This window comes from Amborella trichopoda, chromosome 5 (genome assembly GCF_054954075.1).
Source record: "Amborella trichopoda isolate Santa Cruz 75 chromosome 5, AtrichopodaSantaCruz75HAP2 v2.0, whole genome shotgun sequence".
Classification (NCBI taxonomy): Eukaryota; Viridiplantae; Streptophyta; class Magnoliopsida; order Amborellales; family Amborellaceae; genus Amborella; species Amborella trichopoda.
Genome location: NC_142340.1, coordinates 29,455,276 through 29,481,682, shown reverse-complemented (window position 1 = coordinate 29,481,682; position 26,407 = coordinate 29,455,276). Strand labels below are relative to the sequence as shown.

Here is a 26,407-nt window from a genome sequence, read left to right as displayed (position 1 = left end):
AGATATGAGAGAGTTTTATTGAGTTGCATCTTTTCAAATATTGAAAGAGAAAAACTTGGAACTCAAAAAGACAATGTAAAAAAAAAAATGATAATGAGAGATTTAGAAGCAAAATAAATAAACAAATTGAAAAAGACAGATGTGAGTAATCATAATACGTAACAATTTTTTAAGATTAATACTATAGAAATATGAACTTTATAACGTGAAAAATAAAGCATTAGAGAGGGCGAGGGATAAAGGCTTACCTGTTCTCACTTGTTTTTCCTCTTTCAATGATTTTTAAGAGATTTTGTGATGAAGAGTCGAATTCCATTTTATCCCAATATAAAGAAAAAATTGTATAAGAGAGATGGGAGGGGTGTGTGATTTAGAGATGAGAGAGTTTTAAGGACTTATATCTTTTTAAATATTGAGAGAGAAAAAACATGGAATTCAAAAAGATAAATATAAAATAATAATAATAATGAGAGATTTTAAGTGTAAAATAAAAAAAAAAATTAGGAAGAGAGAAGAGAGAGGTACATTAAAAATGGGAGACTTTTAACGAGTTGCACCTTTTCAAATTTTGAGAAAAGATACATGTCAAAATAATGAGTCGATGTTCATAATTACCCTATTGCAAAGAGAGAGAGAGATGACACATGTCATAAAAATAGGGTTGGTCCTCTTTTCGCTTAAAATATAAAAAATATAGATATAAAAGATATGAGAGTACCCGCTTCTACTGTTTTCAAGAAGGACTTTTTTCTCTCTTTTTACAAAGAGTTTTCAACAAACAAAATTTTCTCTCTCTAGTAGAAGGGTACTATGGCGCTCTAGATCTTACTGTTTCGTGTATTTGTATGAGCGTTCAATATTTTGTTTCTATAAATTTAGGATAAATTTGCATGCTTCGAGAACTTTGATGCATCAAAGTATACACAATTAAGACGCTTATTCTTTGAGCAAGCAAAATTTCATTTTGAGATTACTTTGATGCTCTAGATGTAAGTAATCAATCTTTTGTTTTATGCAGCTCATATGGAAAATTTGCAAAGGGACTTGGATGCAAATTGATACACGACTAGGAGAAAATCTTGTGTTTTCACTCAAAAGGCGACTTTGATATTCTCAGTCTTGCTGTACTTCGGGGTGGTAATGGACCTGGTGGCTCGAAAGAATTACGACCGGGCCACATAACATGGCCCGAGGGCCAGGCAACTATGGCCCGAGTTTTGGACCCTGCTGGGCTTTTGCGGTGGCCGACTCAGCCCGGAGGGCGCTTGGCCCTGCTGTGGGAACTAGGGCTGGACTAGGGCCCGCCAACCGCTTGGGAGCCTCGCTGTTGCCAGGCCTAGCTGTACTAGCTTTTTTGCACATGCCACGGTGAGTGTTTCATCCTTTATTTTTTCCTAATTTGATGATAAATTTGCAACTTGGAGCCTTGGAGAGTACGTTTGAAGCTCGATTGCAAGGGTTCACTCAATACATAGAGATGGAGGAGCAGAGCCCCTTCAAAGAAGAAAATGAGTCATGGAGAGTGTTGGAGTTCTATAGCGGCATAGGAGGCATGGTATTATTTGTCCATTACCTTCTGATATTTCTCTTCCTCTCACATTTCTCTCTCTTCCTTCAAATTCCATGAACAATTTACTATTAGCTTCTTCGTTATTTTTGTTTTGCGCCATGCTCTCATGTTCTCTCTCATTCTCAGCATTTCTTTTGTTATGGAGTCTATCAGCATATGCCCATCAAATCTTTCAGGTTTTTATCTGATTGCTTAATTTCAGAACCTCACTTATCTGTGAATTTGCGAGAGTAGTTACAAGAAATTAAGTTCTGCTTGCATAGCTGTTGCTTATAATTTGACTATTGTGGGTTGCTGAATATGATGCATGGGGGACTGTGGCGGCCATATATGTGTATTATATCCTTACCCCTCTTTCTCTTTCTTTTGAGGGGGTAAGGTCTTGAGTTCTTACTTCTTCATATCTACAACCCGGTTCGGTTCATTCAATTACTATAGGGATGAACCCAATCCGGAATATGATCCATAGATGAAAATGCCCATTGAACTGATCAGATGAATCCTTCCAGTAGTATCGGCCATTTACCCCACTTCCCTCCGCATTTCATCAAGTGGTCAAGCTAGAGACATAAACAGTCAGATAATCATGAGTATGATATCCTTCTGAATGCTCCTTTTTCCTTACATAGTGGGTAAAGTTTTAACCCTTCAATGGATGTTGGAAAAATGTGTGATTGATTGTTGAGTTGGATTTTCTGAAACTTTGCTTCAATCCTCTGCTTCTATTAGATAGCTCATGCATGCTTTCTGGAATGCAATCTTTTCTTCGAAGTAGATTCAGAAGAATGAATAACTATAAGCCAATTTTTGTATCAAGTGGAAAAGACTTGGAAATGATGAGTATTTGTATGATCATGGCTGAAAATGGTATTTCAAATTTCTGTTACATAATGCCTTTAAGAAGTGTTTAAACTTGATTTTTTGATACTTGTAATGTGAGAAAGTATATTTGATTGAGGATCAATGCTTTGCTAATGGTAAGAATGCGAGCTGTTGAATCAATCCCTAAACTATGTCGTTTTGAATGGTAATATGCCAATAGTATGAGGAAGCATGACTTACTGAGTGGCCCTGTTTGATAAAGGTCAAGAGTCGTTCTCAATTTCATACTGGGCTTCAAGATGAACTAAGAAAGATTGAAGGATAGGGTTGCATCACTGGAGATCTATAGACCCAATTACTAGGGGGGGATGGGGAGGAACAGCTTATATCTCCACTAAGACCAATAGAGCCTGAACAATATTTTGAGTCATTTAGGCCTTAAGGAGGTATCTTAGCTTCCCAATGGATCTCTAATATTCTGTTGCTGGATTCAATCTAGAAGCAACAAGTAGGAGGTGTTTGTACAAGGTGTAATTGCATAGAAAAAGAAGTTTGTTTTGGTGTTGTGTGATTGTGCCTGTCAGGGCACTTCTTCTCGACCACCTAGATTATAGGTTGGGCATCTAATAACCCCTGTAGTACTTTGTCTGCAGGCATTGCGAGAACTTTCCCTCCTAGCTTCACTGTGGACTGAAAACTTGTTGATCTTGACAAATACCAATACATTAGTGCCTTAAATACCAAATTGCCAAAATTCTTTGCAAGTTTAGAGGATTTAAATACCTCTACAGTACTGCTGTTGTGTATGAAATTGTACCACAATGCAACATTTTCTAAATCTTTTTTATTGGCAGATGGTTATAGTTTTTTTTTTGCTCCTTGCTTAATGATAGAAGTTAATGGTTATTAATAGTATTAGTTAATGGCTAATAATAGTATTCGTACTCTTACTGTTACTTGATTTGTTGTTTAGAAATTGCATGGGGTTCATCATCTCATACTCTAGGATTTGTTGTTTAGAAATTGCTTCCCCAGGATTGCACTTTTTTTGGGTGGTTATCTTTGTTTTTTTCATATGTATTTCTCTTTGGCATTAATCTGTTGGAATTCAATCAGTTTTAAGTAGTGTAGCTTCCCATATTGCTCACTTTGAACGTTCAAAAAACAGAAGCCTGCAGTCTTTTTCTGAAATGACTGTTGATAATTGTTAATATTCTACAGAGATACTCACTACTGCAAGCAAAACTTCCAGCCACTATAGTGGAAGCATTTGACATTAATGACATGGCAAATGATGTGTATCAACACAATTTTGGTCATCGTCCCCATCAGGTTGCCTCTCATTCTTCACTTTACTGATTTTGCAATTTTGGCCATCATAACTGCTCCGGTTCTAGTTTACTATAACTTATGCTATTCGTTGAATCAAATTTCTTTGCGATGGCTAATAAACTCGTCATATGCAAAAGAGTATACAAGTGCTGACATAAAATTCTGAATTCCCTTTGCTCATCCTAGATTTATTCTTGTTAGCCATTCTATGACCCACAACATATGTCTCTGTGGGCATCCACCACATATGTCTCTGTGTGTACATGATTAAATTACATGTCAATATTATATTTCCCTCATTATTTTGTGTTTTGTTTGAGTGAGTGTCAGATTCGCTCGAGTTCACAAACTTCATCCTCAGTTTATGAATGGCTTTTGAGAGTTGCAGCAGCAGTCAATATTAAAATTTTCTTTTGACAACAACTTTTAGGTGGATGGTGTGGCGCATGTAGACACGACTTCAAGAATATACATTTATAATTCTCTGAAGAAGAATATTCCAATATTGAGCTTTCAAATCACTTGGTATGAATTTCGTTTGTTTACAGAGAGTTTTTTGAACATGAGCACTAGAAGAGCAAACTCAATGGGGCAATGAATGAAGGAGCATACAACAATTCTGCAATAGGTACCATTGCTACAACAAATAGGACTCCAACTGGGATGGAATTTTTATTGGAAGCTTAGGGGAATATAGCTGTTTGACTGATGGTTTGTAAGTAGAATTTTATTATGCTAAGTTGCTTATGACCAATGATACCATTTTTTGGAGGCAAATGCACCTTCTGGCTTTAGCATACGAGCCCATCTGGTATGTATCGTCTGAATGTGAATCAGTCACCCAATACTTTTAAGTTTCGCTGAGTTGATCGAACGTGTTGAGAGGACCGGTGCAAAGGGTTGAATCAAAGAAACCAAGTTTATGGATGATGAAAAGCACATTTCACTTTTGGAGCATGCAAACATGGAATGACAAGGGTGTGTTGATTTCTTTGAAAGTAAACTTGTAATTGGGTCCTTGTCAGTTTTTGAGTTCTAGGCCTAGAAGTCGAATCATTATAAAAGAAATTTTCAACATGGTGTTAGTCTGTGTGTTTTTCTCACATGTACCCATGAATGCAATAACCAATCCTTCAAAGAACACTTCATTTTTTATCAAAAGCATACATTAAGTCAAAAAGATCAGTCCAGAAAACTGTGTAAGAATATTGGATTTAATATTCATGTGAGGGTACAAACTTGAAGAATATGTTGACAGAGAGTCATAATTGTTTCTCACTCGGCCCAATGCAGATGATGGATTCTAGTGTCTATTTTGTTGCCCTAGTCCATTGGAGGCAAGTGTTCTCTTAATTGAGTGAGAAACCATCTAAAACAGAGACTGGTCACTTAAGTGGCAAGTGGCATTACCCCCCTCCCCCCCACCCCCCTCCCCAAAAAAAAAAAAATCGAGAAACAGAGGGACATAAAGTCCACAGCCTTTGAAATATTGGTTGCTTCCATTGGTTGTATAGAATTGAATGTGTAGTATAAGAGAAACCACCCTTCGAAAAATGGCGCCTCATACAATGATGCAAATTCCAAAATAATAGAAAGGAACACCAAATAACTAATGTCATTGACTTAAAAATAAAATTGGAAGCTAACAAGCCTAGCTTCAACTTAATTCAACTTGAACTCCCAATTAACCCAATTCTGAATAATAGTCAACTCTCAAAAAACCCTTTCAAGTAAACCTCTAACCCCTATTTCTAGTCCAATTTTCCCTATTTCTAGTCCAATTTTTACCTACTTTCACCCATACAATCTCTCTTTAAATTCTACATTTTAGGTCTCTTTTCTTTAGTTTCTTGGACTCCCATGTGAATCTCTTTACTTTCAATCTTCTCTCATGCTACTACCTTCCTACAACCTCTAGTTCACTTGCTCTTTTAGATAACCATGTTATTCTCTACCAAACCTTATTTTCTAGGACTGCCAACTTCCTCTCTCTAACATTTTCTCCCCAAAAAAAGAGTTCCTCTCTTTAACATTTATGGTTTGCTCGAAATTCTAGATCGTAAAGACCACGTGACGTCTTTTCCCTACCACGTGAGGTCTTTTCCCTTCGCCCTAAACTTCTCAATCAGTTGCCTAAGTAATAGAATTGCCTATTAGCCTTGATTGTTGACCTCCTTGGAATAAAACCAAATTGGTGTTCGGATACACTCATTTGATGCCCTAGTCGTTGCTTAGTCATTCTTTCTCACAACTTCATAGTATGGCTCATAAGTTTCCCGAGATAGTTTGCTCAATTCTGTATATCTCCTTTATTCTTGTAAATAGGTACCGCAATAATTTCCTCCATTCATCTGGCATTTTCTTTGTTCTCAACACCTTGTTGAACAACTTGATCAGCCAGTCAGTGCCGATCTCCTCCATGCACTTCTAAACCTCTAATGGGATACCATCTGGTCTAAATCCTTTTTTATCTTCATCCTCTGCAAAGCTTCACTTCAGATATCCTAATCCTATGAATGTATTTATGACCTCTGGCCTCGTATATGTTAACGGTTCCTTCTACTATTGTGTTCTGATTGTGTTCATTATTTAATTATTTTTGAAAATAAACTCTCCACCTCATTGACCTCTTCGTTCTTCACCAAGACCCTTTGATCCTCGCTCTTAATGCATTTAGGGTTTACTCGAAATTCTAGGTTTACTTTCACTATTCATGAATGTATGATGAACACACAATACACAGTAGTAGCAAGTTGAGTACTTTTGGAAGCCCTAAAGCACTCAATTGAATCTCATAAACGACAAAGACAGCACAAAAAGTAGGTAAAAGGAGAAATAATTATCATTCAGATGTACACGAACAAGTTTATCTTCATACTAGAACTATTGCACGGACTTCTGCAGGTTTCCTACAGCATTAGCGATGCTCGTTGACAAATTTCAGCTAGTATTCCTCTTGATTTCTCATATGTAAAGAAGGAAACATTAGCAACACTGATCTTCACAGCAAACACAGACAATAGTATTGGTTCTGTGCACTAAAGGGAAGAAAAACGAAGTGGCCATTGGTGAAATCAGCAGAGAGTACAATTAGGGTTTTTCTCTTCTCTTCCAAAGAAAGAAATAGAAGAGAATAGTTCAGATCTAACGATCTGATGACCCTAGTACCATGTCAATAATATAATATCAAAGGGATGAGAGAAAGATGGGGAGAGAGAAGTTAGAGAGTGAATGAGAAAGAAGGTGAAGGAGAAGAGAGGAGGCTGAAGGCAGTCACATTAGGGATAAATAGCCTCCACGCCCCTCTCCATCTTAGTTATAATTATAACTTGTGTACAACTCGCTAATGCCCTTGAGTATGTAAGAAAGGACAGTTAATGCCCTATTTGTCCACAAATAAGACACATAACAAAAGGAACTAATCTGAATATATTGTTAGCAGTTACTTTTGAGGACAGCATTTTTGAATCCATAATATTAATCATTTCCTTGGTTTCTATAATGTTCCTTTTCCATGAACTGAACCATTTTATGGATTCATATATTTGTTGTTTCAGTAAAAGCAGGGTATCATGAATGCATCTTCCACATTAACCATTTGATGTGCTCATGTGCTTTTGTGTTTGATGATAACAGGGTAACATTCAATGCCTCTCTGCTGTAGAGTTAGACAAATTTGCAGCACATGCATGGCTTATGTCTCCTCCATGTCAACCATACACACGACAAGGTTCATTCTTAAGATCTGTAGGTCACTTGTAGTGAGGATTTTTTAGGTTACAGTGAACTAAAGACCTCTTTTACTTTGAAGTTCCATTTAGTCCTATGTACCTTGGAATATCATAGTCCATTGTGGTCATTAACATCCGTTGTAATGATTGACGGTGATGGAGAGAGTGGTACCCAACATTGGTGGGGGCTCATGTCTTGTTCTGGTGGTTCTTCACTCTCTCTCTCACACACACTCTCTCTCTTTAACTGCCAATCACTAAATGGTGATGACTCTGGGGACTAAAGTTATCCATAGTCTATGGGACAATAGCATACTCTCCTTTCAGGTTGTTTCATTGTGCTGAATACTGCTTGTAGGTCTTCAAAAGGATGCTGATGATGCTCGGGCATCCTCTTTCCTTGAAATTCTAAAACAAATTCCACATGCATCAAAACCACCTTTCATGCTATTTGTGGAAAATGTGGTAGGATTTGAGGTCAGTAAATAGTCTTGGAAACAGTGGATTAGTTGTATGTTTTTTCTATAAAATTATAGATTCATGAAAGGGACTTAGCCTTTATGGTTTTGTAGACATCCAGAACACGAGAACACTTGATGGAAATTTTGGAGAGAACTGGATTTGTTGCTCAGGAATACATTTTGAGCCCAGTGCAGTTTGGTGTGCCATATTCTAGACCTCGATACTTCTGCCTGGTAACTATTTTCCTGCTGCAGCTGCCCTACTTCAGTTTTGTTGTGTTTCTATGCTTCTAATGTTCTAGTGGGTTTATAAATTTGTCAGATTTTATTTATTAAGTCATGCAATTAGTCTTTATTCATTTTGTTGTCAAATTAGTCTTTATTCATTTTGTTTTCAAATGCTTCTAATTTCTCAAGCCATGCAATGACTGTTGCTATAGTCTTTATTCATTTTATCTAATGCTTCTAATTTCTCAAGCCATGCAATTAGTCTTTATTCATTTTGTTTTCAAATAAGTAACAATGTTTGATATTTCTGTGGAAACCGAAGGTTGCCGAGCTGTCATGTTCATATCTGAGACTAACCTCCTGCAATGACTGTTGCTATAGGAGGTGAAATGATGATTTTTTTTTTTGGGTAAGTCAGTGGGGTAGATGAAATCATGATTATAAATGTGAGTCACGCAAAGATTGAAAGGCGAAGTATGAAATAAAATACCCGTTTATTCTGAAAATAGTCAATTATACCCCTAAAAATGATTAAAGTGTTACAGAAACTGTACAACTAGGAAAAACATATGCTTACAGGATATGATCATTAGAGTAATTTCGTTTCCACAACGCCGAAGAACGGGGCTAAGGTACAAAGTCATAACACTGAGCTGAAGCTAAGGTACGGAGTTAGCTGTGGACTAAGTCTACACTAAGGAGCACATCATCGTCAGCAGGAGAGATCGCAAAGGAATCGTGCACGCTTATCATAATCGTTTTTGGAAACGGTCAACATTTGGCTACAAAGAAAGACATTGATTAGGATAGAATGATTTCCGCGTCCTGGTTAAAGATATGCATCAATCTGCTTGTAAGCATGCATCCATGCATACATATTGTCATACATATATACGTATATATGTATTATGCCAATATCATGCCTAATTTAAGAAAGTTTGATTAAGTCTAGAGAAGTTCTTGTATGGCATCACGACTCACTGGATAAAATAGATATCTCAAGTAGTACCTTGTTGTTGCTATTATTATTCATTATTTGTCAATTTTTTTCCTCGTTTCAAAGTACTCCTTAGTCCTCTATACAATTTAGTGCTGTTTAGCCCTTTATACAGTCTTAATTGTCGGATTAGTACATACCTAAAATGTTGTAGGTTGTTTTACATATGTAAAATGTCATATATTGTCTATTTGTTGGATAAGTTAGCGATTTTTGAGAAAAAAATCATCTGAGATGCTTTTTTTTTAAGATGTAGGATATCAAATTAGTTTTGACAAGTTGATATAAAATATTTGTATTTTCCATCTTAGTGTGCCAGATGTCTCTAGAGGGGTAACTGATGATAGTTCCCTTCGCCCTAAACTGTTTTTTCTTTTAAACAATTGGAGAAATGTGGGTATTTGAAATTGCCTTATTTCATAAGCTTGCACATTGTATGAAATAAGAACAAGAAAAAGAAATAAAATCGCACATTAGGGTATTCATATTACCCGTGTTTCATATGCGAGATAAAATGAAAGTGACCTATGTTCGTGAAATATGGGTGTTTGAAATTCCCTTTATTTCAATAATTGTTAAAAGATACCCATGGAATAATGGTATTTCAAATACCTATATTTCTCTTTGCAAATAAAAAATGACGGAAATAACAAAGTCTATCAAAGACGTGTCCAAAATACCCCTGTCTCTACTGGTGCTCCTAAGTCCTAATCAATCATGATCTTGTCACTTTTTGGGGTATGTGGCCTTTAAAGGCCTTGAGAACAATGTCAAAACTATGGCCATGATGATAATATAATCTAGTGGGAGTGTGGTCCATGTGGAACTAGAGAGGCATGCCTTGTATTGCCCGTTGATTCACCCGTGTTGGGTGGTGTAGGCTTGGGAATGGAGTCCTGATGTGGAGAACCTGAAGAAACAATTGAAATCAACAAGAAAACATGTTGACACATGCAATTTGGAGAAACCCTAAGGCTTCCTTCCACCTAGGGCTCAAGCCTTAGGCTTGTTTTCCCAAGACATCTTTTTTATTTATTTATTTATTTATTTATGATAAGACGAATACTATTTCTCTTGCCCATCCAACCCCTATTTATATTGAAAATTTATTGTTTTGGACAATGTTTGTCTATACAATTAACTTTTGATCAAAAGGTCCTAACAACATCCTTGATTCCTCCAATCCCTTCATAATCTCTAACAACATCCTTGATTCCTCCAATCCCTTCATAATCTCTGCCTAAGCTAGACGGCTAACACATCCTTCATCTAATTTGGATGCATTTTTCTTCTTAGGTTGACCTAAAACCACTTTTACCCCATCTTTGATGAAGGAATAAGTGTTTTTAATCCATCAGATATGGTATACTATGTCTATCATACTGCCATGGTCTACCCAATAATAAATGACACGAATCCATAGGCTCAACATCACCCTGCACCTCATCTTTATAATGCTTTCTAATAGAAAAAGAAACTGGACAACACTTAGAAACTGTTACCTCATTTCTGTTTTTGAACCAGCTTGGTTGTATGGTTTTGGATGGCTCTTTGTCTTCAAGTTCAGCTTGTAAACCATCCTTGGCAAGTTTACCATGGGCTAGGCAAGCTAAAGTCCCTCAAGAGGGAGGCGATTCAGCAAGCAAAAATGGCGTCGACGCCATTCTGCAACACAAGTCCTTCCCCACTACAAAGAAAGGGAAGAACAAAAGGGTTCAGAGAGCCCTTTGCGGAAAAGAAAAGAATCCCTCTGCTATCAATTAAATAAGTCTTCTGTCTGCCAATCCCTCCTCTTCCCATTCTTTATGATTTCATCCTGTAACAAATTCTCATGTTGCCAAACAACCAACCAACTGCTCACATGGAAACGGCTCAAACAGCTACCCATGATGTAGCCCCTTCTTATACCATTCATCAAGAGTCCAATGTGGGTGAAGACTCTAAAAGCACCCCTTAACAATCCAATCCCTTCATAATCTCTGCCTAAGCTAGACGGCTAACACATCCTTCATAGAAATAGCAGCATTAGCCCTATCCAAAATTGGTAGTATGACCCCATTTCGAAAATGGCAGTATAAGCCCTACGACGTTGAATCCAGCATCCCTGGTTTTGCGTAGCAAGTTAGCTAAAACAAACCTTTAAAAGCTTGTTCATCGTGGCTGAATTTTGCTGCACCTAGTCGGGCCTTGAACGTGGATAATTGACTTTGCTGTTACAGGCAAATTCATCTTGTGGCAGAGTATGAACTCCGTATGAATGCTCATATCTTGTGAGGCTCCTCAATTACATTTTCTAGGCTTCTATTAACAACCTGGGATTGCTACCTTTCATCACAAACTTCAACAAATTCAAATAGAAGAGAAGAATTCAAAGAAAATAATATCTTGAGTTAAAATTAATGGAAGCTAACAAGCCCAGCTACAATGACTATTTAAATTTTAATGTAAAAAAAAGTACTATTTAAATTTTAAATAGAATTCCTAAGAACAATGTTCTGAAAAATAATAATAAACTTTGAAGAAACCCTAACGTTTATTTATAGACTTTCTTTCGATGCCTTGATCCCAATTCTATTGTAATTTGAACTGCTAATTAGATTTCAATTCGAATTTAACTCTTTTATCCTTGAGGAGGTCAAATGAGACAAATTGTCCTAGAAAAATATTTGAAAAATAACCGAAATTTGTATAGCTGTAGTTTTTTGCCTCGATATTGAAATCGCTAATACGACCCCATTATAGAAATAGCAGCATTAGCCCTATCCATAATTGCTAGTATGACCCCCATTTCGGAAATGGCAGCATAAGCCCTACGACGTTGAATCCAGCATCCCTGGTTTTGCTTAACGAATTAGGCTAAAACAAACCTTTAAAAGATTGTTCATCGGCCCTGAATTTTGCTGCACATAGTCGGCCCTTGAACGTGGATAATTGACTGCTGTTACAGGCAAATTCATTTTGTGGCAGAGTATGAACTCCGTATGAATGCTTGTCTCTTGTGAGGCTCCTCAATTACATTTTCTAGGCTTCTATTAACAACCTGGGAGTGGCTGTTGACCTGTGGATGATAAGTGCTAGTTATACTGAAGTTAGTGCCTAATTTCTTCCATACGGTTCGCTAGAAGTGACTCACAAACATTGTTTCTCGATTAGCAATAATGGTCTTAAGAACCCCATGAAACTGAACCACTTTGTTGTAGAACAAATCTATTGCATGTATCCATCAACTGTGTTTTTGCAAGGAATAAAATGTGTCATCTTCGAAAAGTAATCTACCACAACAAACATAAAATTCCAACCCCTAGTCGTGTGAGAAGTCCCAACTTGGAGTCCATGCTAACATGGGTCCAAGGGCTAGGAGGAAGTGGAAGAGGGGTTTACAATCCGATATTCTGAAGTAAGTTCTTGGCTATATGACAAACCATGTATCTCGTCACAAACCTATTGACATCTCTCTTGAGTGAAGGCCAATAATAATTTTCCTCCACCAATAAAATGGTCTTACTGGAAAATTGCCCACCAAGACCTCCGATGTACAACTCTGCAATAATCTTGATACACAAAATCCTTTAGGAATACATAAATTGGCTTCCTTCGTAAAGAAAACAATCCTATAATACATAGTTGGAAGAAGAAGCGTTGCTGCCCTTGTGAAGAATCTAAAGAAAATATGAGTCAATGGCATAGTTACCGGAATCTTTCCACCGACCTCGTGTTCCGGTTCCAAAACCCGATTCCACGTTTCTGTTAAGGAACCTCCACAGAAACCGTTTTTTGGAACCAACGAAACTCGATTCATTTATTTTGGAATCTCGATTCGACACATCTTTAGATACCATTTTTCGGAACCAAGTAAACTTGATTCCTTAATTTCAGAATCTCGATCTAGCACTTCTTTAGAAATCATTTTATCAGAACTATGGAAACTCGATTCCTTAATTTCAGAATCTCGAGCGAACACATCTTTGGAAACTTGAACCCATTAATTGTGGGTTGACGTTCCCAAATATATCGAATCTGGATTCCATCGAGGATTAAATCTTGATTCCTTGTCAATTGGAGTAGAAATCTTCGTTTGAATGCTTCTAGTGGTTGCATGGTTTCATTATTTTACTTGTGCCACCCTGTATCGCCTTTACCTTAAATTTAAAATATTACTGGTAAATACAACACTGACAATTAAAAGTAAAACCATGGCATAGACATAATCCTATTTTGTCTTTATAATAATGAAGTGAAAATCACAATTTAGAAATACTTGTCTTTTGTATATAATGACCGTAAGGTCAATAGTCAACACAATCACTTTAAAATTTGGGAAACCTTCTAATTAGAAACATCCAATATAGGTTCTAAAGTTGATGAGGCTATATGTACTTGTCGCTTCCTTCTCCATAAAAACGAAATCTCGATTCCTGGTAGGGGTCGTCAAATGCATATTATCGTAAATCTCGATCTCAAACTGGCATGGATCTTTGATCTATATGCTTCAAAAACTTGATTCCAAAATCCAAATATGTTAGAATCACGATTCGAAATATCAACATATCTTTGTTCCACAGATGTCGAAAACTCAATTCCATAGATCTCGAAAACTCGATTCTGCATATTAAGGAATCTTGACCCCTGGAGTGTCGATTCTAGGGGGATGGGAATCTCGATTCCAAGGAGGATGGAATCTCGGTCGAAAGACCATTCGCAAAAACTGGAAATCTCGTTCCTAGCAATTCCTATTTGTATGGATAACGATTCCTAAGATAGGAATCTTTGATCCAGTCGCAATTCCGCGATTTCAGTTCCTAAAACGATCCGGGTTCCCAGGTGTTTCCAACAACGGCAAATAGTTTTAGAAGAATTTCAAATGCAAGAACTGAATTTGCAAGTGTACCAAGCAAGTAGGACCTCCTTCTCAATGTATCAATCACTTTATTAAGCTGTCCGACTTTGAAATCTAAAGTCTGTTCATCACATAAGAAAACTTCTTCAATAATAAATCCACTTCTCATGTTCTGGTTCAAGTTCTTTTAGGAATTTCAAGGCCTCATGATCCGAAAACAAGATAAACTCTTTTTGTGTAAGGTAATACCCCCAATGACCAAGTGTTTACATAATAGCATAAAAATTTACATCTTAAGCAGATTACCGAGACTAGAACTCATTCAACTTTTCATATAAAAATAGTACTAGCTAAGGATAGCTGCAATACCCTCATGTAAAGCATAATGCTCTACCTAGAAGATCTTCTCAAAATATGAGTGCCAAAACATGATGACCAATCATATTTCCTTTCACAAGCCTAAAACTTTCCTCAGCTGCCTTGGTCCACTCTAGTGACTGTTTCGTCATTCAACTAATGATGCTAAATTTTGAAATGAACGTTTTATGGAAAGTAGCTGAGCCATGAAAAGCTCTCACCTCTCTCATAGTTCTAGGTGTAGGTGGTTAACTGGACAATGTGATCTAGTCAAGTATATATAGTTAAAATTTTTCTCATTTTATTTTATTCATACTGTCTAGAACACATATATGTGTTATAAAATTTGATTTGCAGAAATAAACCCCTTGCAATCTAGGATCTTCACTTGCATCCCATTACAATTCTTACATTCAAACAAAATACAATTCATGAGATTGAATCTAGAAACATGGAACCATTAGAATACCAAAGCCAAGGGTTACTCCCAAGGACTTGATGTACCCCACTCCTTGTCTCCTCTACCGATAAGCACGGGATCAAGGTCCTCAACCCTGTCTCACAATGTGGGAAGCTTGGGAATACCCTAACAGCATGAGAGAACAAACCAAGCTTTTTTATGAGGCCACCCTTCTACATTTAGTTTTTAGAGGGGCATACCCCCCCTTCAATATCTCTTGGCGTGGCCCCCTTTTTTACTTCGAACTTCGAGAGAGTGAGATGAGAGAGTGACGTACCACTCTAGAGAGAGAGAGAGAGAGTGGTGTGCCACTCTTTGAGGTAGAGAGAGAGAGGGAGAGAGCTTTTAGAGTGAGATGTATCTTTGTCTCTACACATAAAGATTATCTACAATACAAGGCTAGGGTTTTCCATCTTAGTGAGACTTAATCTTGGCCATTGATCTTAGAGACATGTGGGTGAAGAGATCTTAGCCACCCATTCCCTAGATCAGTCGTCATGATTAAAAGCAAGGTAATAGAACCATTATCCCTCAATTTTCTTAACCCATTCCCCTCAAATATTCAATATGCAAAAACTAAGATAATATATCATATTAATTTCAACCAATTCAAAATCTTTCCCTTTTGGAAATCAATCAATCCTTTCTCTTGAATCATACCAAAAATAAAACAAAGTATGAAAGATCATAGGGGAACTCCTTTCATTTCGAACACCCATCAAATTAATCTCTACGTTCCATATCTTATGCTTTCTTTAAATCAATAAAAGATCATATGGAGGTCTTTGCTCTTCTTCCTAAACTTCGCTACTACTTGTCAAAGTTGTAAAATAGCCTCAATGGTTGACCTCCTCGGCATAAAATTGAATTGATTTTTCGATACACTTGTTTCATTTCATAGTGGTTGCTCAATCACCGTTTCCACATTCATAGTGTGGCTCATAAGTTTAGTACCGCAATAGTTCATACAACAATGTATATCTCCTTTGTTCTTGTAACTAGGTACAATACTTTTTCTTTATTCATCTAGCATTTTCTTTGTTCTTAAGATCATGTTGAACAACTTGGCCAATTGGCATGTGCCAATCTCTCCATGCAATTCCAAATCTCCATTGGTATACGATATGGTCCTAAAGCCTTTCTTGTCTTCATCTGTCTTAAAGTTTCTTTCACTTCAGATATCTTAATCCTACAAATATATCTAGACCTTCCACTTTACTTATATCATGGGGTCCTAACTCCATTCTCCGGTCCTAACTCCATTCTCCAAAAGTATTTGTCATTTAAAAATTTTTGAAAATAAATTTTCCATCTTTTGTCGACCTCGTCGTCTTTCCCCAAGAGCCTTTGATCCTCAATCTTAATGCATTAGATCTCTACACTTCCTCTCTCTCTTTTTTGTTAGTTTGAAGACATTTGTTTCACCTTCTCTTTCCCCAATTTATTGTGTAGATTATCTATGCTTCAAACTTAACCTTATTTACTATTTTCTTAGCATTCTTCTTGGCATTTTATATTCTTCTAAGTTTTGACTATTTTTATTCCATTGCTAAGTTTTGGAATATGATTGTATTTCTTTAATAGCCTTTTGAACATCATCACTCCAGCACTAAATTTCCTTATCTGAATTTCTTTTCCCTCTGATTCTCCTAAAACTTATTTTGCCACTTTATTAATACATTAACTCCGTCCTCCGATTTCCAGTTCTTTCTTTATCAATTTATTCTTAATTATATCTATTTTCTACCTTTTTAAATTCCATCACATAGTTCTTCGATACCTATTAATTTCACTCATCTTCCATCTCTTTATGCAAATATCTATAACATTGAGCCTATGTTGCATGGTCAAACTCTCTTCTAGCATAACCTTATAGCTTTGCATGATGGTTGTTCTACCGTCGTAACTAGAAAAGTTTCCATCTGGCGTTTATATGATCCACTTTTGTAAGTTATTAAATATTCATCTTGCTTTCTAAAATAGGTGTTTGCTATTTTAGGTCATAAGCCATGGCAAAATCAAGAATAGCATCATCATTTCATTTCTTGAATTGTCTATATGCTTGTAATACAAGAATAGTTTTGGCGATATTCCAGCATTTTTCCTTTGCCACTATACTAGTGCCCTCAATGAAATAATAGAAACGAACGTATAGATAATTTCTCTTTTATATAATGGTGATTTCAATGAAAGTTGTCAAAAATGTTTAGGATCATGCATGATAGCTTGTTGACTTCCAATATTCAAAGAGAACCGGGATGGAAGTCATAGTTAGCGGTGCGTATTATGACAAGAACTTAGTGGACAAAAGGAATTGGATTAATTAGCTTTTGATCCCCCAAAAGGTTTAAAAGGTAAAAAATCACATAACACGCTAAAATTTGGTCACTAAAAAGATCAGAAATAATTCCTTTTTTTTTCTCAAATTATTGAGTAAAAAAGGACTGTTTATGTTTGTGTTTTTTATAATGTCATTATACTTAAAACAAATTACGTTAATACACACTGCACCGTTGTGTCCTAGGTGCAAACATGGCACGTCCCGTAGTTAACCTTTTACTCAAAAAAAAAAAAGAAATACTATGACGGATTTTAATAGTTCCTTACAAAAATAACTCTACTCATTTGTAGGCATTGTTATTGTACTTATGTTATTTGCAAAGGCATGGTTGAAATTTTCACTCAAGGATGAGTATTTGTATAATGAGTTACCATGGCATTCAAAGCATGCATTTATCAATTGACAAAACTACCATTATAAAGTTACTTGCAGACAATAAGGTAAGGATGTTCCATGTAAAAGATTATCGAACACCGTTTCCTAATGTTACCTGTTTATGAAAATTTGCTTTTTTTGTGAGTCTAGCTTGTTTTGTGAAAGCAAGGTTAAAAATCGAGAAATATTTTGAAAGATGAGCTTTTAAAAAATCAATATCTGAAAATCACTTTTTTCTTAGAGTGTTTTCTTTAAATAATAGTTGCCTTGTGCACTTATGTTTTAGAAAAATTTCCATATATTAGGAATAATGCAGTGAACTTGGTCTTTTGTTTACTATGGGCGTGATATCTCCCATGGGATGATTCCTATGAACATGTCGGCTATTGAATAATAGCACGAGGTAATAAAAACCTTTTCACGTAGGTATTTCCCAATAATTGGTTTTGTCCTAAGGTCAAGAGTATCTAATTCGGAACAATTATTCAATGATGATGGAATCTCATCTGATAACACATTGTTTCTTACGATCGATGTTAGAAGCTTAATTAGATTTTCCAAGGTAGTAGGAGTAGCTCCAGTCAATTTTTTCCCGAAGATTTAGAAAATCGAAATTTAATTATACTCCTTATCATCTTGCCACTTCTATTTGGAGGTCATTTTGTTGAATTAATATCCTCAAGATTGTACTGTTTGACCCTTAGTCAAGAAAATATTCTCAAATTCTCAGAGTCATATGTTATCTATGGATATGTTGACTTATTCTAATGGTCAGGAGTCAATTCTTTGTTATTAATTACGTGTTAACTTTTTCATAGTTATCAATTCTTTGTTACATTATAGGCTAAAAGAAAACCATTATCTTTTACAAATCCAAGCATCAATGATCAACTAGTTCGGGCGGCTCCTTTTCTGCTACATGAGTATTGCAGTGCTATGGATGATAACATCTCTGAAGAAATGTCTCATATATCATGCAAACAAATCAAGGATTTTCTTGAAACTGATAGTTTCTTAAGTGACATCTCTAGGAATACAAGATCCGAGCATTGCGAAATGCTTGATGAAACACCAGATGATCTTGTTGGCATTTCTATCGAGGAACATTGTGTTCCAGATGGAAGGGTAATCTTACAAGCATTCAAAAGTACAAATGGCTCGGCCGAAAGCAATGCTGAAAAGAACGATGTTCTACATGGTACATTGAGTCCATATACTGTTCCGTTGAGCTTGATTGAGAGGTGGGGAAGCGCCATGGGTATCCTTTTATGAGCTGTGAGAAATTACGCTGCAGCAATTATTTCTTGTCATATTATCTTTCATCAAGCTAATTTTAATTGCTCGTAATGATCAATTGAATTCCTTAAAAATTATTGCAGATATAGTTTACCCAGATTCGAGACGTTGTTGCTGTTTTACCAAAAGCTATTACCGATATGTGAAGGGAACCGGCTCCTTGCTGGCAACAGTCAGAGTACAATCCATAGTCTCGTGTATACCAATTGTCTGATTACTACTATATCTAATGGGCTTGGGAGACCCGTAGTCCATTTAGTCATCGTTATACATTTCAATGATCAATAACGGGGAGAGAATGTGAAAGCAATGATCCCATGGTTGAGCCTGCTCTCTCCACCATCGTCGATGTTTCCAATGAATGGTGTCGATTCAATGGAAGTTGTTTGTTTTCTCAATCCATTGTATTGTAGAGTATTTTATGATATCTCAATTATCAGTTCTTGTTGTGAGTCACAATGATTTTCTTTGCTTTTTGATAGCTATATTCTTTGGACACATTTAACTTTTCCTTTTTTAGTTAATTCACTAGCTATTGGCTGTTAATTTAGGTAGGTTCTTGCTGTGCGTTTCTTCTTTTCTTTTGATTAAAGTATGATTGCTTAATATCGCTAGACAATTTAGGTACAGAGGAAGCAACCATTAGATGGAAAAGTGGAACTTTCTGAGCTAGGTCTCAGATATTTTACTCCTAGAGAGGTTTGTATGTGCTTTCTTTAATTACATGACAGATGCTGCTGGTCTTTCATTGTTTTGTGCAGTTTTAACAAAATATCCTACAATCCTGCAGGTTGCTAATTTCCATTCTTTACCAGAGAATTTTGAGTTTCCCGAGCACATAAACATGAAGCAAAGGTTAGTGCCTTTATTTTTTTTTCCCATGTTATTCTCTCTTAGGGGAATCATGGAAAGAAATGTTATCTTGAGTCAGGTTCTAGTAAGATTATTGGGTGCGAATACATTTGAAGTTTACTAGTGAAGATTTAAACCTCATGTATAATGGAAGACATCTTTTAAGACCTATTGGTATTCACTGAATATGCAGTTAGTTTAGCTGGGGAACCCAGCCATCCATATCCATTAGGTGGAGTTCTAAATGTGGGTGATGCCAAATATCTCTGGGCCAGTGTGTGGAGACAAATGTGTTTGTTATTATTTTGATTTGCTAACTCTTTCTTGAATGGCTTCCATGTAGACATGTTGGCACTTGATTAGCTTAAGCAAATAAATTGTTGCTACGTGTCATTGCAGGTATGCTTTACTGGGAAACAGTTTAAGTGTTGCAGTGGTAGCACCATTGCTCAGATATTTGTTCACAGACTCTCGTGGTTGCCCACCTCATGAATGAAACAGGTTATCATTTTCTGGTACTTTTTGTGTTCCTTCTAGTTTCTTATTATGGCGGTGGGATGACGAGTGGAATTTGAGCTCTATGTTGCAGTCCTTTATTCTCACTGTAAGCAGTCTTTGTGTTGCAGTTCTGATGGACTCTTTCAGAAAATTGCCGAGGAACTTCATGGAGTGGAAGACTGATCTGTCAATACCACTTATTTCAGAGCTTTGACCTGCCGAGGATTAACCATTAATTGGCTGAGTCGTCAAGGAGCTGATTGGCATGCTGTCTTATGCTGTCTGAGTTGAATCCCTAGTGGCCTGGGGTTGTATTTTTTGCAGTAAACGAACAGCAGAGAGTAATTTTTCGGTACAGCCGAGTATTTTACCAGATCAGTTCTCTTGAAAATATTCACGTTTAGTGACCGCTTATAACTGAAAAGTAAAGATGGATCAGGACTCTGCACCGACCCGAAACTTGGTTGTTCTGGGTCTGAAACACCTGGGCTTGGTCTGATCTGCTGGTTTCAGTGAAGAAAATGGAGGAAAGATGACAAATAAAAGAGTGTCATTAGGTTTTTAATATTGTAATTAAGAATTTTTATATTTTTGAAATCGTGTGACTACTCAAGTTTCAAAAATCTTTCTTCAGGTTATTTAAGTACAATTTTTTTACATCTTGGAATACGTATGAATTTTTTAAATTTATTTATCTTTTTCTTGCGATGTTCTATCACCTCACATCTCTGAATACGTATGAATTTTTTAAATTTATTTATCTTTTTCTCGCGATGCTCTATCACCTCTCTGTTGTTTCTCTTGAAGCCCGTTAAGTCAAAACAAGGTTTTCGATTTTAGTTCATGACGGACGGTTATGCTCTGATTGATCCTTTTATTTCGAATTATATACGTACCTTTTTTAATTACAATTTTATAATTTACAGAAATTTATCACCATCTCACCTACAGAAATTTTATCACCTCTCACCTGAGCGTTTTAACTATCGACCTTTCATCTTGAGGTCTTGGGCCGCCAGCGCATCATCAATGATCTCTACAAAATGGTCTGCTTGGGTCCATTGCATTACCACAATTACCAAAAAGTCAAGATACTCGCGGTGTTGGCATGGCAAAGAAGGAAAAAGGAGATTATAAGTTACAACTATGAACTAAATACAAAGTTACCATGATATTGACATAGCCTCAAGGTGCGGACCCATCCGCCCAAGGGTTTTCTGGGTTTTGAATTCTAGGATTGACACCTGCACATACCATGCTTCATACTCCCTAGAAGGCAACCCACCACTCTCGTCTGGCTCGTAAGTCTGAAGGTAATGAAGCCAATCACTTAGATTGTGATTTGGGGTGGGAGCGCGTGCTCCCAATTTTCTTTGTTTCTAACCCACCTCTCTGCTTTATACCATATGCCAGGATTTGCTGGAATGAGCTGCCTCAAGCAAAACTGCGTAGCACCCGGTCTGGAAGATACTTCTCTGCTATGTTGTGAAAAATCAAATGTCCTACAGAGAGCGGTCTCAAATGCCTCCCGATTTAGTGCCAACCCATCTTTGTCCTCAACACTATTATCTTTCTGAGCTTCATAAGAGTTCCAAAATACAAGTAGGCATGGATAGTGACACATATATCCAAAATACATGTAGGCATGGATAGTGACACATATATAACAGTTAAGAATGAATCCTTATGAATAATTCAATCGATAACTTCTTCTTGAATGTTTGAAATATCTACAATATGCAGTTGAAGAAGGAAAAATAAAAAAAATAAAGAAAAAATCAAATACCATATCCTTGAAGAAATGGCACTACGTTTAGGACACAATGAATACGAAATATATTTATAAATATATGTACCAAATATATTTAGAGAAAGTATAGAATGAAACCATTTATTTTTGGTACAAGGTGGTCATATTATTGTTGACCATTGGATGTGAAATTGGGTGGCTGCAATTATTCCATTGACCAAGCTCAAACAACAAAAGAAATATTCTCAAACTTTGTGACATGTTCAAGGTATCAAATTTCATATCGGATGGTTGTAAATAATTGTGACCACCTTGTATCAAATATAAATGGTCGCATTGTATACAATCCCATAAATATATATAGAGACATGTGGTAGACCTTGGCTTACATATACTCATATTAAATTTTTCCAATATCCTCTTACAGTAGGTTGCTTGGGAAAGTTGGATAGTCTTTCTTTCCTGTTTCTTATTATCTTAATGCCAAACACATATGAAGCTTCTCTAAGATCCTTTATATCGAAGTGTTGTGCAATAAAATTTTTCGTCTCTACTACTAGGGCAATTGAGCTACTAACAATTAGCATATCATCCACATATAACGATATAAAGACCACATCACTCCCATTGACCTTTTGATATTTGCAAAAAACGTCATTATTTATGGAGAACCTTGCAAGAGCAAGGGTTTCTTGGAATTTTATATACCACTGTCGCGATGTTTGATTCAGACCATAAAGGGATTTATTTAATTTGTATATTAAGTTTACTTCCCTTTCTCCTCAAATCCTTCAGGTGGGGTCATGTAAATTTCTTCTTCTAAATCATCATTTAGAAAGGCTATTTTGACATCCATTTGATGAACCTCAAAGTTAAAATGGGCTGCTACAGCTACAAAGATTTGGATGGATGGAAATTTGGCAACAGGGGAAAAAGTTTCATCATAATCTATCCCTGCTTTCTGGGTGAAACCCTTTGCAACCAACCTAGCTTTGTATTTTTCTATTTTTCCTTCAAAGTTCATTTTTTTCTTGAAAATCCACTTACAACTAATGACCTTACGCTTTTGAGGCAGAGGTACTAATTCTCATACATGGTTTTGGTTAATAGAAGCATACTCGTCTTTCATTTCTTCTACCTAGTATTCCCTTTCAGGACAGGTCAAGGCTTCACGGTGGGTTCTAGGTTCTGAATCTGGATCTTCTCCAACCTTATCAAAATGTTCTCCAAGGTAGACAAAATGCTCTAGGTAAAAAGGTGATCTACTGACTCGGTTACTTTGTCTTGGTTCAGGTAAATGTTCACTTTTTTTAGGGAGTTCAAGATCAGCTTGGGTTGGTTTAAAAGTGTCAGGTTCAGGGTCTTGAACTACGTCCTTGTTTTTGGCTTCCTCATAAAAATCGGCTTGTTTTCTACTCACCATTGCTTCAAGGAACTCTTCCTCGAAGAGCATCGTGACTTTCAATAATCGTACCTGTTTCAAAGTTGTAGAATCAATACCCCTTATCATGATTTGGGTAACCAATGAAAATAGATTTGACAGTTTTGGGTTGTAATTTGGTTCTATTTTGATGTGGGATAAAGACATGGATTGAGCAACTCCAAACTCTCAGGTGTTCAAGGGAGAGAGTACAATCTATGAAAATTTCATGAGGAGTAAGTGGGGCAGCTTTTGTGGGAGTCTGGTTAAGGATGTAACATGCCGTTAATATGGCTTCTCTCCAAAACTCCAATGAGAGATTTGCATGCCCCATCATACCCCTTACCATTTCCACTAAGGTCCTATTTCTTATCTCAGCTACACCATTTTGTTCAGGAGTATAAGGCATGGTGTACTGATGGATGATCATATTTTCAATGCACAATTCTTTGAAAAGGTCAAATGAGTATTCCCCCCCGTCTATCGGTTCTAAGGACTTTAATTTTCAAGTTGGTTTGATTATCTACATAGGCCTGATATTCTTTGAATTTTTCTAGAGCTTCTGATTTTGCATGAATAAGGTACACATGGCCATATCGCGAGTGATCATCTATAAAAGAGATAAAATATCTTTTTCCACTTTTGGTGATCACATTCATAAGTCCACATATGTCACTATGAATGATTTCCAACATGCTAGTAGCTCTTTTTTCCTTGGTATTTTTCCTTATTAATTTTCCTTGCACACAAGACTCGCACATTTTCGATAAATCTAATCCCGTCCCTTTTTAATCTTTCCATTCATTTGATATTAATGTGTCCTAACGTCATATGCCATAGGGTAGCATTCAATTCAATTAGGGGACGAGACATAAGCAATATTCTCTTTTATTTCAATATTAAATAGCCCATCTATAAGTCGTCCAGTCATGATCACATCTTTCCCCTTTTTGACCATCACTTTCTCCCCAATGAAAGTGGTTCTGAATCCAGCCATAGACATCTTAGGAATCGAAACCAAGTACTTCCTTATATCAGGAGCATAAAATGCTTGCTTTAGGATCAATGTGCTCCCACTCTTCAGTTTTAGCTCAAAATTTCCAACTCCAAGAACATCAGCCTTCTGATTTCCTCCCATGTAAATATGCTGCTAACTTGGCCCCATGGAAGTGAAAGAACGGAAACCATTCTTGGTGTTTGTGCCATGTGCCGTAGCATCCGAGTCAAGACACCAAAAGGCTCCCTTGGTGTCAGCCAACATAGACTCAAAAACCACACATGCCAATTCTTTGTTGGTCCTTCTAGATTTGTTAAATCGATAACTCTTGGCTATGTGGCCCACTTTCTTGCAAATAAAGCAAGTTCATGTCTCTCTCTTTGCTCCATTGTTTCCAAAATCTCTCCTTTTGAAATTTCTTTTCTTTCCAAAATTATTTCTTCCCTTTTCCTTCTTAAATTTAAAAGAAGGTGAAGATTTTAACATATGTACGGCTTCCCTTGAAGTTGTTGTCAGTAGTTGCCTTGAATTTTTCCTCTCCTTTTCTGCTTTGATTGTAGTGATGAGCTCCTCTAGTTTTGGTGCTTTCCTTCTGGCTAAGATGGAGGATATGAAAGTCTCCCATGAATTTGGATGTGAATTCATAAGATGAATCATTTGCATAGGTTCATTAGGTTTCATGCCTGTGTCTTCTAGCTCTCTGACTAACGTACGAAACACATGCACATGATCTACAAACTTGGTACCTTCTGCCATCTATAATTCATTATACCTCCTCATAGCCATTGTATGCTTCATAAGAGAAGGTTCAACATACTCTCCCTCAAGTTTATCATATATAGATTGACTCATACTCAGAAGCATATGAGTCAGTTATGGCAAATAAAAGAATGTGTTTGCATATCAAATTCCTTCTCTTTCAATTGGCGTACTCATTTTTTATTTCTTGAGATGAGTCGTTAGTTAGACGACGAGGTTGGTCCTCAAAGAGTACATCATGCAAGTTTTCCTCATTGAGCACAAATTTAATTTTTTTTTTCCATGAAGCAAAGTTGGTCTCATCATACTTTTTGGCTTTCAGAATCTCTGAGATGAAAGTACGAGCAGCTACACCTTTCTATTCTCAAGCAAAGAAAATTAAAAAAAAGACTCCTAATGGCAATCAAGTAAAACCAGCTCTGATACTAATGAAAGAAAGACCTATGTGATCTTTTGCCAGGAAATACAAATTTTTTTTTTAATAATAATCATTACTTATGTTTTTGGCAATAAGATCATTCACAGATGGTCTTATTACATACAATAGATGCTCCAAAAATAAAAGCCACATCAATGAAATAAACCTCAACTACTTGATGCCATTCATACAACTTAATACTGTACTTGAGAATATAAAATAAAAGAACAAGCAAATAAAAGAAAAAATGCTCGAGATTATCTCAATCGGGCTTTTTACACCCCACATCGAGCCACTACATCCAATGGCACTGGATCTGTGGTCTAACTTAAATCTCGAACCGGGATAACTGATTTCAGCCAAACTAGGTAACCACCCTTAAAAATCTCTACTAAATTTTAACCCCACAAATTAACTTAGGCTCCTTCTAATTTTTCCAACCCTTAGTTTTTCTTAGGTTTAGAGAGGAGAGAGAGTACTACCTATGGTTATAGAGAGAGAAATTAGAGAGAGAAATATAGAGGAGAGAGAGTGAGGCGTGCCCTTCTAGAAGAGAGAGATGAGAGAGAGAATAGGGGAGAGAGAGAGAGGTTGTGTAGAGATGGGGGGAGAGCACCCTTATTTATAATGAATATTTAAGTTTAGGGTTTCTTAGGGTTTTCTCATAGTTTGCCTCTTTCATGAGATTGAATCTAGACCGTTGATCAAGGTGACTTGTGCGGTGAGAGTTCTGAGCCATCCATTCCATAGATAGGCCATTTACATTATGGAAGGTGCTTGGACCATTATCCCCTTTTCTTTAAACCATTTTCCTATCAATATATTTAAATAAAATAAATATCATGCATTCCATAAAATTGCATGATCCATCTCACATATTCCATAAGGATATGTAAAAAATTATCA

The 26,407-nt window shown here is 36.5% G+C and overlaps 1 protein-coding gene across 20 annotated transcripts; it reads left to right on the top strand.

Moving 5' to 3' along the window:
• Nucleotides 1-906: 906 nt before the first annotated feature.
• On the top strand, nucleotides 907-20,814 carry DNMT2 (DNA methyltransferase-2). Of its 20 annotated transcripts, none has more exons than XM_088866436.1 (13): nucleotides 1,426-1,555; nucleotides 1,697-1,746; nucleotides 2,083-2,160; nucleotides 3,614-3,724; nucleotides 7,361-7,454; nucleotides 7,814-7,932; nucleotides 8,028-8,150; nucleotides 18,355-18,769; nucleotides 18,891-18,985; nucleotides 19,432-19,506; nucleotides 19,598-19,662; nucleotides 20,059-20,160; nucleotides 20,286-20,814. In XM_088866436.1, exons 4-12 carry the CDS (start codon nucleotides 3,677-3,679, stop codon nucleotides 20,153-20,155), a joined length of 1,131 nt encoding a protein of 376 aa, XP_088722562.1. In that variant the 5' UTR covers nucleotides 1,426-1,555; nucleotides 1,697-1,746; nucleotides 2,083-2,160; nucleotides 3,614-3,676; the 3' UTR covers nucleotides 20,156-20,160; nucleotides 20,286-20,814. The 20 variants fall into 20 exon arrangements, 18 of the variants coding, with proteins under 18 accessions (XP_020521337.1, XP_088722561.1, XP_088722570.1 ...); XM_088866439.1 differs by having other exon boundaries at nucleotides 20,059-20,174; XM_088866437.1 differs by having other exon boundaries at nucleotides 2,080-2,160.
• The last annotated feature ends 5,593 nt before the right edge of the window (nucleotides 20,815-26,407 follow it).

Coding starts and splice junctions, on each gene's coding strand:
- DNMT2 (XM_020665678.2), top strand. CDS start 1,403: ATGATAAATTTGCAACTTGGAGCCTTGGAGAGTACGTTTGAAGCTCGA. Junction 18,986..19,431: donor CCTTGCTGGCAACAGTCAGA/GTACAATCCATA, acceptor TAGACAATTTAG/GTACAGAGGAAGCAACCATT. Junction 19,663..20,058: donor CACATAAACATGAAGCAAAG/GTTAGTGCCTTT, acceptor GTGTCATTGCAG/GTATGCTTTACTGGGAAACA.